At 45.5% G+C, this 13,115-nt stretch overlaps 1 protein-coding gene across 3 annotated transcripts in view; it reads right to left on the bottom strand.

The window, feature by feature from the left end:
* Positions 1–2,295: 2,295 nt before the first annotated feature.
* GRIN2B (glutamate ionotropic receptor NMDA type subunit 2B) overlaps positions 2,296–13,115 on the bottom strand; it is a 282,372-nt gene continuing 271,552 nt past the window's right edge. For all 3 annotated transcript variants that reach the window (XM_039492763.1, XM_039492780.1, XM_039492773.1), the window contains 4 exons: positions 12,757–12,917; positions 10,378–10,565; positions 7,104–7,342; positions 2,296–4,195 (listed from right to left, as the gene is read on the bottom strand). In XM_039492763.1, coding sequence (XP_039348697.1) covers positions 2,297–4,195; positions 7,104–7,342; positions 10,378–10,565; positions 12,757–12,917 — 2,487 coding nt within the window. In that variant the 3' untranslated portion in view covers position 2,296. The remainder of the gene's footprint in view (positions 4,196–7,103; positions 7,343–10,377; positions 10,566–12,756; positions 12,918–13,115) is intronic.

The following is a 13,115-nucleotide window of genomic DNA, read 5'->3' as shown; positions in this document are numbered from 1 at the left end:
CTCCCACCCTGGTTGCCCCACGACCTGAATTTTCACGAGAAGAGAAACATCAATTTATACAAAATGCAATAGAAAAAAATATTTACAAATGAAATGAATGCCTTCTTGGTGGCCACTGTCAGTGGGCTCTGACCAGTCGCCTCGTGTTCTGGATTGCAGATTGCTAGGTTAGTTCATTTGGCTTTTCTTTTAAAGAGAGGAGAGGGAAGGAATGAGCAGGTCCCTTCCCCTGATACCATGGGTGGCAATTCAAAGACCCTTCAACTCCTTCCCCTAGAATTTCCTCAGTGAAATCTAAACAAACTTCTCATCCTGCCCACCCTCTCCTCACACGATGAGACTTTTCAGCTCCCCAGCCCCAGCTTTAAAAAAACTGAGGTCTTCTGTTGGCTTAAAAAAATGGAAAGATAGCAAGATAAAATCACCTGGGGTGCAGTGAGGAGTGTGAGGGAGGGAGGGGTCTCAGCTCAAGGAAATGTTGCTTAAAAAAATGGATGCATTCCTCTGTTTAGGGTCAATACTATGTGCCACCCCAGTCAAATGTGGGGCTTTTTTTAACCATCCCTCATGCAAATGAAGGCTGGCAGGACAATGGGACAGATCCATGAAAAAAAGTCAGGGTCTGTACCACAATTTTCAGGATGGGAGGTGCTGACCTGGGGTCTCACCTCAGTTCCTCCTGTTAAAGAAGACAAATGAAAGGGGAGGTGGACATCTCACTCTCACCATCACTCCCTTTAGTTTCATTTAGTTTGCATCTAAAATGATACAATGGAAAGAAAACCATTTTTACCGATACCATGCGCGCTGGGAAAGCTGACTGCAGCGTTAGGCTATTCCAGCTTAGCACCTGTGCTAGTATTTCTCTCTCTCTCACACACATACACACACACTCTCTCGTATTCAGCAAGTGCGCACGTACGTGCTGCAAGTAGGCATTTAAGCAGTCCCCTGCTCCTGCCATGCTCACACGTTTTCCTCACACCTCCTTTTCCCTCAAAGGCAGACTCAGAACACTGTACCACCATCAGCAGGGAGAGCCCTGTGTCATTTTGTGACATATTTCTCTCTGCCTGGCAGGGGGAGGGGAAGGAGGAGGGATCAGGCCCCTTCCTGACCTGCCCCTCCACTTTTACATTGGCCAAAACAAGTCTGACATCTCCTGAAGTGGCAGGGTGGCAGATCTCTACTTCTGTCTCTCCCATACGCTCACGCTCTTTGCCTTTTCCCCAGCTTCTCAACCTTTGTCCTGCTGGGTTTGTTAGCTGAACACGCACTCCGTTTGTGGTATTATTTCATTTTCCCCACAGACATTTCAAGTATAGTATGATTGTGTATACCCACCTACAAGCAGACTCGCCTTATAAACTGCTCCCATGGTTTAATTATGTCCAAAATTAACAATGAGTTAATTGCTAATGAACAAGCCAAGCCTTACCTCCCACCCACAAGCTTCTCTCGTTTTAGTGAAGGCAAGGTCATCTTCCAGGCTGCCTGACTTCAGTGTTGCTTTCCCACCCCAGACCCAATAGCCTCCCTGACCTCTCTTGCTAGTCTGGCACAGATGTGCTGGCTGCGTTACCATAACGGAACCACCAGCCAGTCCTGTGTACAAATCACCCTTCCCACCTCCAGAAAATGATTCCAAATTTCAGTGTAAATCTCTCAGTGTATATGCAAATACATATTTCAGCCCTAAACCCCCATAGTCTTCATGAAAAAAAAATTAAAGAGAACCTCAATATAACCAGTATGTAAGTGCATCAAGTCAATCCCACGTTATGTCTCCTTCATTTTATCCATGTATTCAATATTTTTTTCTAAACAGTTTTAGGAAGAATTGCCTGATAGAGCATTTTCCTTTGTGTCCATTCCACCTCTTCTGCTCTCTCCTCCTGTCACGCACGCGCTTGCGTATCCCTTCGCTGTTTGGAGTTAAAAAAAAAAACGAAACAATACGGTCACTGTTCCTGCCCACACACCTTCCCCTGCCTCAGCCCAGACACGCACCTTCTTCTCCACCTGGGACACCCTAAGCGAGGATACCCAATTCCTATGTCAACAGAAGTGGGATGACCAGGAATGGAGGAGGAAGGAGGGAGTGGGAAAATGGAAAGAGATAAAGGGGGTGGGGAAAGAAAGAGGTGGCACTTGTCACCAGTGCTGCCCTAGAGAGAACTCAGAACTCCAGTGTTCCACAAAGAACCAGGAGAGCAGAAAATGGGCATCAGGTCTGACCCCATCCTGCCCTCCCACGCTCCACATTCTCCCCTGCTCCCCACACACTTCCCCTCACTCAGACATCAGACTCAATACTGGAGAGTTTCTCATAAACATGCCCGTTGCTGGAGCCGTTGAAAGCCCTGGGGTTTTTGTTGTTAGGCACACAGGGGTTGGACTGGTTCCCTATACAGATGTCCTTCTGAAAACGGGCTGGCACAGCCCCGTGAAGGGCTGAGACCACTGGCTTGTTGGTGGTGACAATGGCTCGGAAGTCCGGCCTGGCTTTGGGCCCACCTGCCACCACAGGCTGCCTGAAGAAATAGGATTTGCTGCCATGGAGCAAGCATTGGTCATCCCCAAAAGTGGGGATGAAAGGGTTTTGTGTGACCCGGTCGGGGTAAAGTGACTTGCTGAGCATGTAGCTGCTGCTGCCCGGGTTGTTGTGGTGGTGGTGGCTGGTGGCGGGCACTGAGGACTTGTTGTTGGCAAAAGCGGTCTCGCTGGATGACATGTCAAACATATGGGCGTAGGGGCTCCCCTCCAAAAAGCGGCCCTTGTCCTTCAGGCTCACGCTGCGGGGAGCAAGGGCTGAGTCATCCTTCTGCAGGTCCACGAAGGTGTCATAGGAGTGCTGCCGGCGGAGCTTGTTGCGGTTCTTCTTCTGCACCTTGGAGGCAGAGTTAGATGGGCTCTGAGGATACTTGGAGGAGGTGGCACTGGTCGTCACTGGCACCGGGGCAGATGGCTGGTCCAGTTCTTGGAGAGAGTTGTCCTCGCTGATGTCATAGAGGTTGCCTGCCTTCTTGCAGGCCTCACACCGGATGCAGGGCTGGCGGGTGGAGTTTTGCCCCACCACTGCCGGGGTATAGTTGTGCAATTTAGAGGGGCAACTACGGCAGAAATTAGCCCCTGGCCGGTCTTCCCAGTCTAGATTGGTCAGGTTCTTCTCCCATGGTGCTGGCACTCCACTCACAACACCATGCTTGTGGTCGTTGGCTCCTCCAAAGTCCGCTGACCCATGCTTGTGGTGGGCCCTGTTGGTGCAGGACCCTCCGCCCCCTACAGGATCGCGCTTGAACTCATCTCCCCGCTCTTTGTAGATATCCGTCAGGTCCACGTGCTCCCAATGCGGTGAGTTCTCCTTGGTCCGGAACTGGTCCAGGTAGAAGTCCCGTAGCCCTTCCTTGTCCCTAAAATAGCGCTTGTGGTCTGGGGAGCGGGGCGGGCGCCTGCGGTAGGCCAGCTCGATCTCATCAAACTCCCGCCGTGATTTGGCTGAAGCTGGACGTTTCTTCAGGCTGTCCTTATACTGCTGTTTCCGCCGCTTGGCAGCGTTGCCTTCAATGTTGCCATAGGTCACCGTATGGGTGGAAATGTCAGAGACATCTGAGCGGATCAAGTCGTCGTGGCCCCCTCCGCCACTGTAGCGATCGTTCTTGAAGGACAACTTGCCATAGAGGTCCCCTAGCTGACTATGCTTGGAAGGTGGCAAACCAATGTCCAGTGGCTTCTTACCAATGGACCTGGGCTGAGCGGAGAAGGGTGGGTTGTCACAGTCATACAGTCCATCGATGGAGCTGGTACTGCCAATGCTGTGGGGCCGATGGTGATGGTGGTAGTGGTCCTGATACACGTTGCTGTCCTTCAGTTGCAGGTTGCCAAAGGTCCGTTCTACTTCGCTAATGTAGTCACTAAAGAGGTTCTCCTCACAGGGCGGGTTGTTATAAGACTTGCAGTCAGAGTGGGTGAAGCTGCGGCGGTGCTCAGAGATATCGTAGACTGAGGATTCACGGCGGATGAAGTCCAGGGCACTCTGCGGTGAGCCATTGACACCTGACAGGTTGGCCATGTTCTTTGCCGTGCGGAGCAGGCGCAAGATGTTGGAATGGGTGTTGTTCATGGTGGCTGTGGGGGAGTTCATCGCTGACTGGTGCTCCTCAATGGCTACCCCGTGGATGCAGCTGTAGATACCCTGAAATGAAATGGAGCAGACAGAGATCAGTGCTTCTGCAGGTGGGCAGAAAGGAGAAGACACAGGGCTGGGAGAACTGAGCTAAGGGGAGTCTGAGCCAGGGAAGCAGAGAAAACGGTTTGTTTTCTAGCATGGGACCCTAGAGTTTGCCAATCTTGCATCACTATGAAATGAGGTCAAACCTGCATCTATCAACACTGAATATTCTTTCCCTCTGTATCCTGCCCCCCTTTCTGTTTTTTTCCTTCCTCTCCCTCTCTCTTCCTCTACTTTGCTCCCTCTTGTTTCCTCTCCCTCTCTTCTTTTCTCCCATTCACCTCCTTTCATCAACAGAACAGTTTAGAGAGGAAGGACGGCCTTGTGTTAAGGTACTGAACAGGGACTCAAAAAATCTGGGTTTTGTTCCCAGCTCTATCACATGGACAAGTCACTTAGCCTCTCTAGGTCTCCAGCTATCAAAGGGGAATAACACTTCCTTTGTCTATCGTTTCTATTTCGATTACAGTATAAGCTCTTTGGGGCAGGGACTGTCTCTGACTAAGGGTATGGTCAGCGCCTAGCATAATAGGGCCCTCGTGTCAATTGGGACCTCTAGGGATTATCCTAGTATAAATAATTTAATTAAATATTAAATGATAATAATGATAGTTTCCATTTGGGAAGACGTTGGTTTATTTGGGGTAGAAGGAATCAATACCTCACAAGATAAGGGTCCTCTTCAAAAGCCATTAATTCCAAGGACAAAACTATCTCCCCTGCAGTATACAAGCAAAGCTCTCTGATGTCAGTGGGAGTTACTCGAACCCAGCAGCTGGCACTTTGGATTCCAAGATGGGCATCAGCACCACAGATAATGTCTGTGAGAACAGCCGCCTCAGAATTGGGCAAACACTGAATTTCTGCGTGGATGCAAGGAGTTCAGGATAGTCTTGTTTTGCCCTGAAATTCACTCTCAGACATCATTGAATCAAGCTGGCCGGGGACTGGTTAAAAAGGAGAAAGCTTTTCTTGTCATCTACTTGGATATCTTAGTCATCATCACAGATTAGAAAAGGAAATGAGGAGAAAGAGCAGGATTGATGAATGGGTATTAGCTCTTTAGTGTTTAGCTGAGTATGGCACAACAGGTTTTTTAAATTACTTTCAAGTTAAATCTAACATTGATGACATAAAACATAAGAACTGCCACACTGGGTCAGACCAAAGGTCCATCTAGGCCAGTATCCTGTCTTCTGACAGTGGCCAGTGCCAGGTGCTTCAGAGGGAATGAATAGAACAGGTAATCATCAAGTGATTCATGCCCTGTCACCCATTCCCAACTTCTGGCAAACAGAGGCTAGGGACACCATCCCTGCTCATCCTGGCAAACAGCCATTGATGGACCTATCCTCCATGAATTTATCTAGTTCTTTTTTGAACCCTGTTATAGTCTTGGCCTTCACAACATCCTCTGGCAAAGAGTTCCACAGGTTGACTGTGCACTGTGTGAAGAAATACTTCCTTTGTTTGTTTTATACCCTACTGCCTATTCATTTCATTTGGTGACCCCTAGTTCAGGAATCAGATTGACATCCTTGGAAAGTGAAATCCTCAATTCAACTGCAAAACAGACATCAGCAGTGCAAGATTTCTCCATGTTTCCCCAACCAGTGCATCTCAGCCATGACACAGAAGGACCACTTCTATGGGTGGGAGAGGTGTTCAGATTCCATGACTCATTCGTCATTTGCCTCCTTAGTGAGACTACCAATCTGGGGTCCAATTAATGTCAAATGTGAGGTGAACACCAGTGTATTATAAAGTGGACTGACCACCAACTTATTTCACATAGTAGCATAGGTCATCCAACAGCTAGCAGAAGGTTAATGACTTTCAGTCACCGCAACCAGGCCCAGATTTGTACAGATAACCAAGAGATAGAAGGATCTGCATTCTGTTAATAATCTCCTGACACATCCAGTTCCCCCACCTGCTCTCCAATCTGGCATAAGATTGAGACTGGCAATATAAGAAGGACTTTGTACCCCTATTGCCCATTCAACTGAGCCATCTAATTCCCCCAAACAGTGTAGCACTCTTCATACAACCACTTTATTGTCACAGGGATGGTAATATCAAAAACACAGAACTATAACTTCACTGCAGAATGGAGCAGAAGGAGATGCCAGAAGCAGGAAGAAGAGAAAGAAAGCTCTAAATGGGGCACAAATATTATGTACAAGAGGAGAAGAAGGATCACATAGAAATGACTAGCTGGAGAAGCTCATTTAGAGATAAAGGAGACTCTTGAAAGGGAAATGTTTAAGATAGGTTTTGCACTGAGTGAGAGCTGAGGGCAAATGGCTATCCTTTTTTCCAGGGGCTTGTGTGTTGGTCACAGTATGAATTTAGATTAGGGACCTCCTACTGCTCAAAACAATCACAAGACAGTGCTGATTTCTCACAGAATTATCTGAATCCCTCCAGCACACAGGACAATTTGAGTTTGGTGTTCTAACTAAGACCAGAGGAGAATTGGTTGATGGAGAAGAATTGCCACAACCTTTCCTCCAAGAATTCAGCACCCTTTCAAACAATTTTGGAGGGATAGAAAAGTTACATTAACTTTTCTATATATTGTTTCCCATTTTCACGACTGCCTCACCATTACCCAATTCCAAGAGAGAGCAGAAATTATGAAACACTGTGAGGAAAAGGCAGTTCTCCCAAGGAAAGTGGTGGCAACTCTTGTAACACTGAAAGCCAGAGTGGTCAAAATGCTGGACAATATAGTGGAGGCAACAGCCCTATGCTGGCTGTGTGTAAGAGGGATGGCCAAGAGAATCCAGTAGGACTACCCCATTTCTAATTTCTATAACTATGTGATTTAACCTCCGCACTGTTCCTTCCATTTTCTGAAGACACTCACCCTGCTGATGGAGAAGACCATGCCAGGCTTGCCAGAGCAGACGCCTATGAAGCAGTGGCGGAATTGCCAGTAGAAGAGATGCTCACAGATGAAGGTGATAAGGCTGAGGGCCATGGCTGCCCCCAGCATATAGAAGACGCCTGCCATGTTATCTATGTCCAGCTGGCTGCTCATTACCTCATTCTTTTCATTGTGACAAATTCCAGTAAGCCAGAGAGCTTCCAGCTCTTCCATCTCCCCTGGAAAGAGACAGACAGATAGAAGGAGATAAAGTTGAGTCAATCCTGCATTGGCTGAGAGACTGGAGTAGAAGTGGACTGGGGTAGGAGAAGCTGACTGGATAGGTCTTTTCCAATGGCTGAGCCCTGTTTGCACACCAGCTGTCTGGTCTTGGGGGCTAGATGAACCAGATCACTTGATGAGTGATGGGGGAAGTTTTGACTGGTTGGATTAGCTGAGCCAGTTTCCATTGACTGGGTGAACTAGGCCAGTTGCCAGCTCTGCAATATTTCCTGTCACCAGACCAGTAGAGCATATAACAGATTAAATAAACTACATTCCTTTAAGAGGTTTACTTATTCTAGAACTTTTGACATAGCATTTATTTAACCTTAGGAAGTTTCAGTTTTTATTTTCTGTGAATTTTGAGGGATAACTTCAAGTGTTTAGTTCCAAACACTTTACTGAAACTTTGATCAATTTAAAATTTTTGCACTAGCAGGAAATAAAGCCTGAGATACCGAATGCAAATACTTGAACATTTACTTACTGTAGAAGTAAAGATTCTTAAAGGATTCAGAAATGATATTATAATATATAAGAATTATAACATTTCATAAAACTAAGTTTTTGTTAACTGGCTGTAAAGCAGGACTGAAAGTAAAAGATGACACCAATTATCTCCAAGTGCAGTAATACCTGGTTTTTAACTTTCTCTTTCAGTAAATTTCAATGAAATGGGAGGAAATGTTATGTTTTGGGGTAGGAGAGAGAAAACAGTTACTACTAGCACAGGTCAACAAATGAGCCAAAATGTTTATGAAAATCTTTTAGGCTGAAATTCAAAATGTTGATGAAATTTTTCATTGAAATTTCATATTTTAAAATTTTTCAATCAATTCTATAGCTGGTCAAAAACAAACTGACACTTTCACAAAAATGTTTTCAGTGTTTTTGATTTATTTTTTCCAATTTTGTCAACATTTCAAATTTCTAACCAGCATAAATTATTGCCAATTTATGTCAAGTAACAATAAACATTTCCTATCTTAGATTTATTGCACACTCATCCTAGTACAGGATTTTCAGGATCTATAAAGAGATTAAAAAACAGAGAGATACTCTGTCTTGGGAATGCTTTTCATGCTTCTGGGGAAGATGGGAGTTACTCACACTTTTCAGGATCAGACACAGACAGGGAGAAATTCCCCATATTTATATGGTGTCATATTGCAGTTAGAAGCATTATGGGATTTTTATGCCTTCCTCTGAAGTATTCAGTATTAGCCACTATTGGAGAAAGAATACTCTACCACAATGGTGTGCAAACTTTTCCAGTCACGCCACCCCCCGCCCACCACCACCATTAATTGAATCTGTCTGCACCCCAACTCCATTACTTCTCAACCAAGACTTCCTCAACAGCAGGCTGCTTCGGCGTTGCAGGCAGGATGCACCACTAAGGCAGGGCCAACACCTGCCCCTCTGCCCCTCGGATTCTCAGGGTAGGGGAAGGCATGTGCAATGGTCTCTGGGGGTGGAGCCAGCGCTGGGCGTGGAAGCTGCCAGGAGTGGAAACCAGTGCAGCACACTGACCCGCAGGCTGGGTGGTCCACTGAGGTGAGTCAGAGGATGGAGGTGGCGCTCCCTCCCCACCCCGTGGGGGCTGGCCTGGGCCCCACCATGCAGGGCTGGCACGAGCCACCTGGTGTTGCTGCTCAGCCCCCTGAATGTTCCTCCACACCCCCCCTCAGGGGGCATGCCCCACAGTTTGCAAACCACTGTTCTACCAGACTGATGGCCCACGGTTCTGTTAACCTATGTCAATTCCTGTGTTCTTCCTGTATTTATTATATCAGACTTTTTTCTGATTTCAGACTTCCTATTCATTTACAAAATAAGATCAACATTTTTAATTTTCTAAAAAAAAATATCCAGAAAGGAGTGGGGTGAAAGAGAGAGAAAAAGAAGAAGCAGATTCTAACAAAAAGGAAGCTCCAATCCCACCAACAATCCACCTTTTCTTTAACGTGACAGTATTTTATCCACTAAGGATTGGGGCAAACCAGCTTGTATACAGTAAAAGCTGATCAGATCTTTCATTACAGGTAAATAGGCCCAATGGGCTGTGATGGGATGTTAGATGGGGTGGGATCTGAGTTACTACAGAGAATCCTTTCCAGGGTTCTGGCTGGTGAGTCTTGCCCACATGCTCAGGGTTTAACTGATCGCCATATTTGGGGTCAGGAAGGAATTTTCCTCCAGGGCAGATTGGCAGAGGCCCTGGAGGTTTTTCGCCTTCCTCTGCAGCATGGGGCACGGGTCACTTGCTGGAGGATTCTCTGCACCTTGAGGTCTTTAAACCATGATTTGAGGACTTCAATAACTCAGACATAGGTTAGGGGTTTGTTCCAGGAGTGGGTGGGTGAGATTCTGTGGCCTGCATTGTACAGGAGGTCAGACTAGATGACCATAATGGTCCCTTCTGACCTTAAGTCTATGAATCTATGAAAATTTATCCCTGAATCCCCAACTTGTTTACTTATTAATTTATTTTTAGGTTTAAGAAAGTTTAGTTTTCTCTTTCCTCCAGGCATGTTTAATTATTGATCACATGGGTGTTGCACAGCTTGGTGCTGCCTGAAAAACACAGGCTACTGGATATAACTACTGAAAGCTCCAGTCTCACTTGGATTTCTGATTATGGCTAAAACCAAGAAGTGCCAAAAATCTGACAAGGAAAAGCCTGTTCTCACAAGATTTCCAGAGTGAAGACATTGAGATAAACTTCAAATACACGTCTGAACTTTTGGAGGCTTAATTCTCATTAAACCTTTGGAACTTGTGATATTAGCCCTGAAGCTGTTATTAACCTTCATAAAGCATACCCAACTGTGTGTGTCAGCCCCATCCCTCTCCCAACATGCTTTTTCACTACTCTTGCACTGTTTACCAAATCTAAGATGTTAGGGTCAGGGAGGGAACCCCATTTCCATACAGCCAGGATCTGGAAATTTGAGAGGAACCCCCATACCTCTTTGCACAGACCACTTACCATCACCAAAAAGTTGTAGAATGGCAAGATCTACCTGACGTTTCCAGCCCGAGTCCTTTTGGATGGCAATGCCATAGCCAGTGGAGGCAAAAACCTTCCCACTACCAATCGTTACCAGCTTGCAGCCTTCGTCTCTGCCAGCCATGTAGTTTAGCACTGCTGCATCATAAATGAATGCATCCAATTTCCTGCCCGGGTGCAAGGAAAAGGGAGAATACAGTAAAGAAAAAATTCTGTGTGAGTTCAAATCATTGCACATAACTGAAAGGAACTGCTGATACCAAGAACAGTGGCCTTAACTAAGTAAGGATGGAAGGAACCCGTCCAGATGGAATACTGTATGTTGCCACCTGAACCTTCAACAGGAACTGAAATCTGAGACGAGAATCTTTTTTGAATTTGAGTTAGATTAGATAAGGACTCATCTCTCTCTCCCTGACATCCAGCATGGTCTCCAAAGAGGCAGTGTGAAGGAACATTAGAACAGAAGTCTATTACAGGGTGAAGGCTGAATGAAGAGGAAGCTGAAGGGAGGTCTATGTTCATATTAATATCTGGAATTTCTATAGTGCCTTTCACCCCAAAGGATCCTAAAGTACTTTCCTGAACACATAAATACTGCACAAAAAATTAGGACTTGAAGTAAGGAAGAAGGCCATTTCCAACTGATACTGCTGATGTGACTTAGCTAAGCAGAATGTAATTATTCAGATTAGATTTGGTCAGGACCCTAAATTTAACTCCTATGTTACTGTGAAAAATCCCATGGGATCTTTAACTGTGACAAGTGGTTAGGACAGCAGTCTTACATCTCACCATGAAGACAGTGGCTTTAGCATTACAGTGCCTTGCTAGCAGAACACGGATAAAAGAGTTCAGTACAGACTCAGAGGAATCACCAACACTGACGCTATATAATTACATGATAGGGTGGATACACTCCAGAGATGGCAGGTAGTAGAACAGTCTGTTGGGAGCCCCTCTCTGTATCCCAGTAAAATAATCTTTTTTTTTTTTGGCAGGTACAAGGGGGAGCAACTAGGGAAAATACCTGAACAGGAATTTGGATCTTCCAAATAATCAGATAGCTGAGGAGTAAATCCTACCACTAAATATGAACCAAACCCATTTTTTACATAGGACGAAAGACCTTCCATTTCCCACATACACTCACAGCCACATCATCGTTCTAATCCACTGTAAATAGATTTCCAGGATGGCCAACATCCCAATACATGTGCTTATCTAGAGTGAAGTCTGTCTCAGGGCATTTATGTGTCAGGGATGACATCTCTCCTGAAAAGAGTACATTTCTAGGATGACATCTAGCTCAGGGCATATATATTTCCTGGATGATGCCTATCCTGACATGTATATTTCCAGGATGGCATCCAGAAACAGTATAGTCATTTGTAATGGGCTACACTCCTCTGAGCCTGGCAAATAGGTTAGAAATGTTCAGTCAATCTAATAATTAAATTGGCTGAACATCCCTTAGTGCTTCAGAATAAACCTTATCAGAGGGTGCAGGGCCTTGCAAGCCAGAGTGAGGCTCAAGGTACCAGGATCCCTTTTACACAGGGTGGGACCCTGAAAACTAGAGGGAAGTTTAGCAAGGAGGTGGGGGGGGGCTTTATTCATACAGAGACCTGCAAACTAGATATGGCTTCTACCTAGCTCTCGCAGGGGAGCATAGTGACTGGTAGACCTACGCAAGTTGTTCAGAGCAGATACTTTTTTCCAGTGAATGTTTTCCTCTCTGTTTTCTAAATTATTTATGAAGAGACTCTGATTTTCACAGATCTGTTCAGGATTCAAAAGATTTTGGCAGGCACTTTATGCAAAGATTTTCTACCCTATGGGTCATTGCAAACTATTTGCTTTGACTATATGCCTTCCACTATACAATATGCATTACTGCCATACTGGCGTGTGACTTGTCAATCAAGTCACATGGTATTGCTTCTGCTCCCTAGTTGACTTCATCTTTTACAAAACAGAGGAGAGAAATCAAAGAAATTTCAAGATGACTGTACAAACACTTCTGGAGCAAACTTTGGCCCCACCCTGCAAGCTGCTCTGCATAAGGCTCTGCTTGTAGGGAGCAGCTTGCAGGAGTGAAGCTCTGGGTACTAACAAGTATTCACAAGATTTTCTCCTTCCGCAAATATTCTTACAAACAAAAATCACGTGTACAAATGTTAGAGGAAAACTGACAAAAACAGTTGCAAATAGCATCAAGGCCAAATCACTCTGGCAGCTGTCATGGTGGATGTCACCTTTGCAATAAATCATGGAGAATGATCCTCAAAGCCCCAGACACACAGGAAAAGAAGCCAAGCTCATGGTATGGACAAGTTTGGAAGGAGAAGGCCTCACCCAGTCTTCAGCGAGAATAGGGCATCGTCCACCCCTCTCTGGTTGAACTTCACCATGTAGCTATGCATTTCAGGGTAGTTGTTGCGAATGTTCCTCTCTGTGCTGCCATTGGGAACCGTCCCAAAGCGGAAAGGGGGTGAGAAGTCGTTAGGTTTCTGGAACTAGAAAGGCAGAGAAAGAAAACTCCTCAGAATCTTTCAGCAATAATCAGTAGTTTGCATGAAAGAACCCACTTTACTGAGAGAGAAAACATCTGTAGTGACACTGAAGTTAGCCCCAATCTTCTTTTAAGGTTGAGTGGATATTTTTTAAAAAGAAATTAAATACTCTCCTATTTCCAAACACAACAGCATCTAGCT

This window comes from Mauremys reevesii, linkage group 1, assembly GCF_016161935.1.
Source record: "Mauremys reevesii isolate NIE-2019 linkage group 1, ASM1616193v1, whole genome shotgun sequence".
Taxonomy (NCBI): Eukaryota; Metazoa; Chordata; order Testudines; family Geoemydidae; genus Mauremys; species Mauremys reevesii.
Note: the sequence above shows the minus strand (reverse complement) of the source record. Positions and strands in the feature narration are given on the sequence as shown.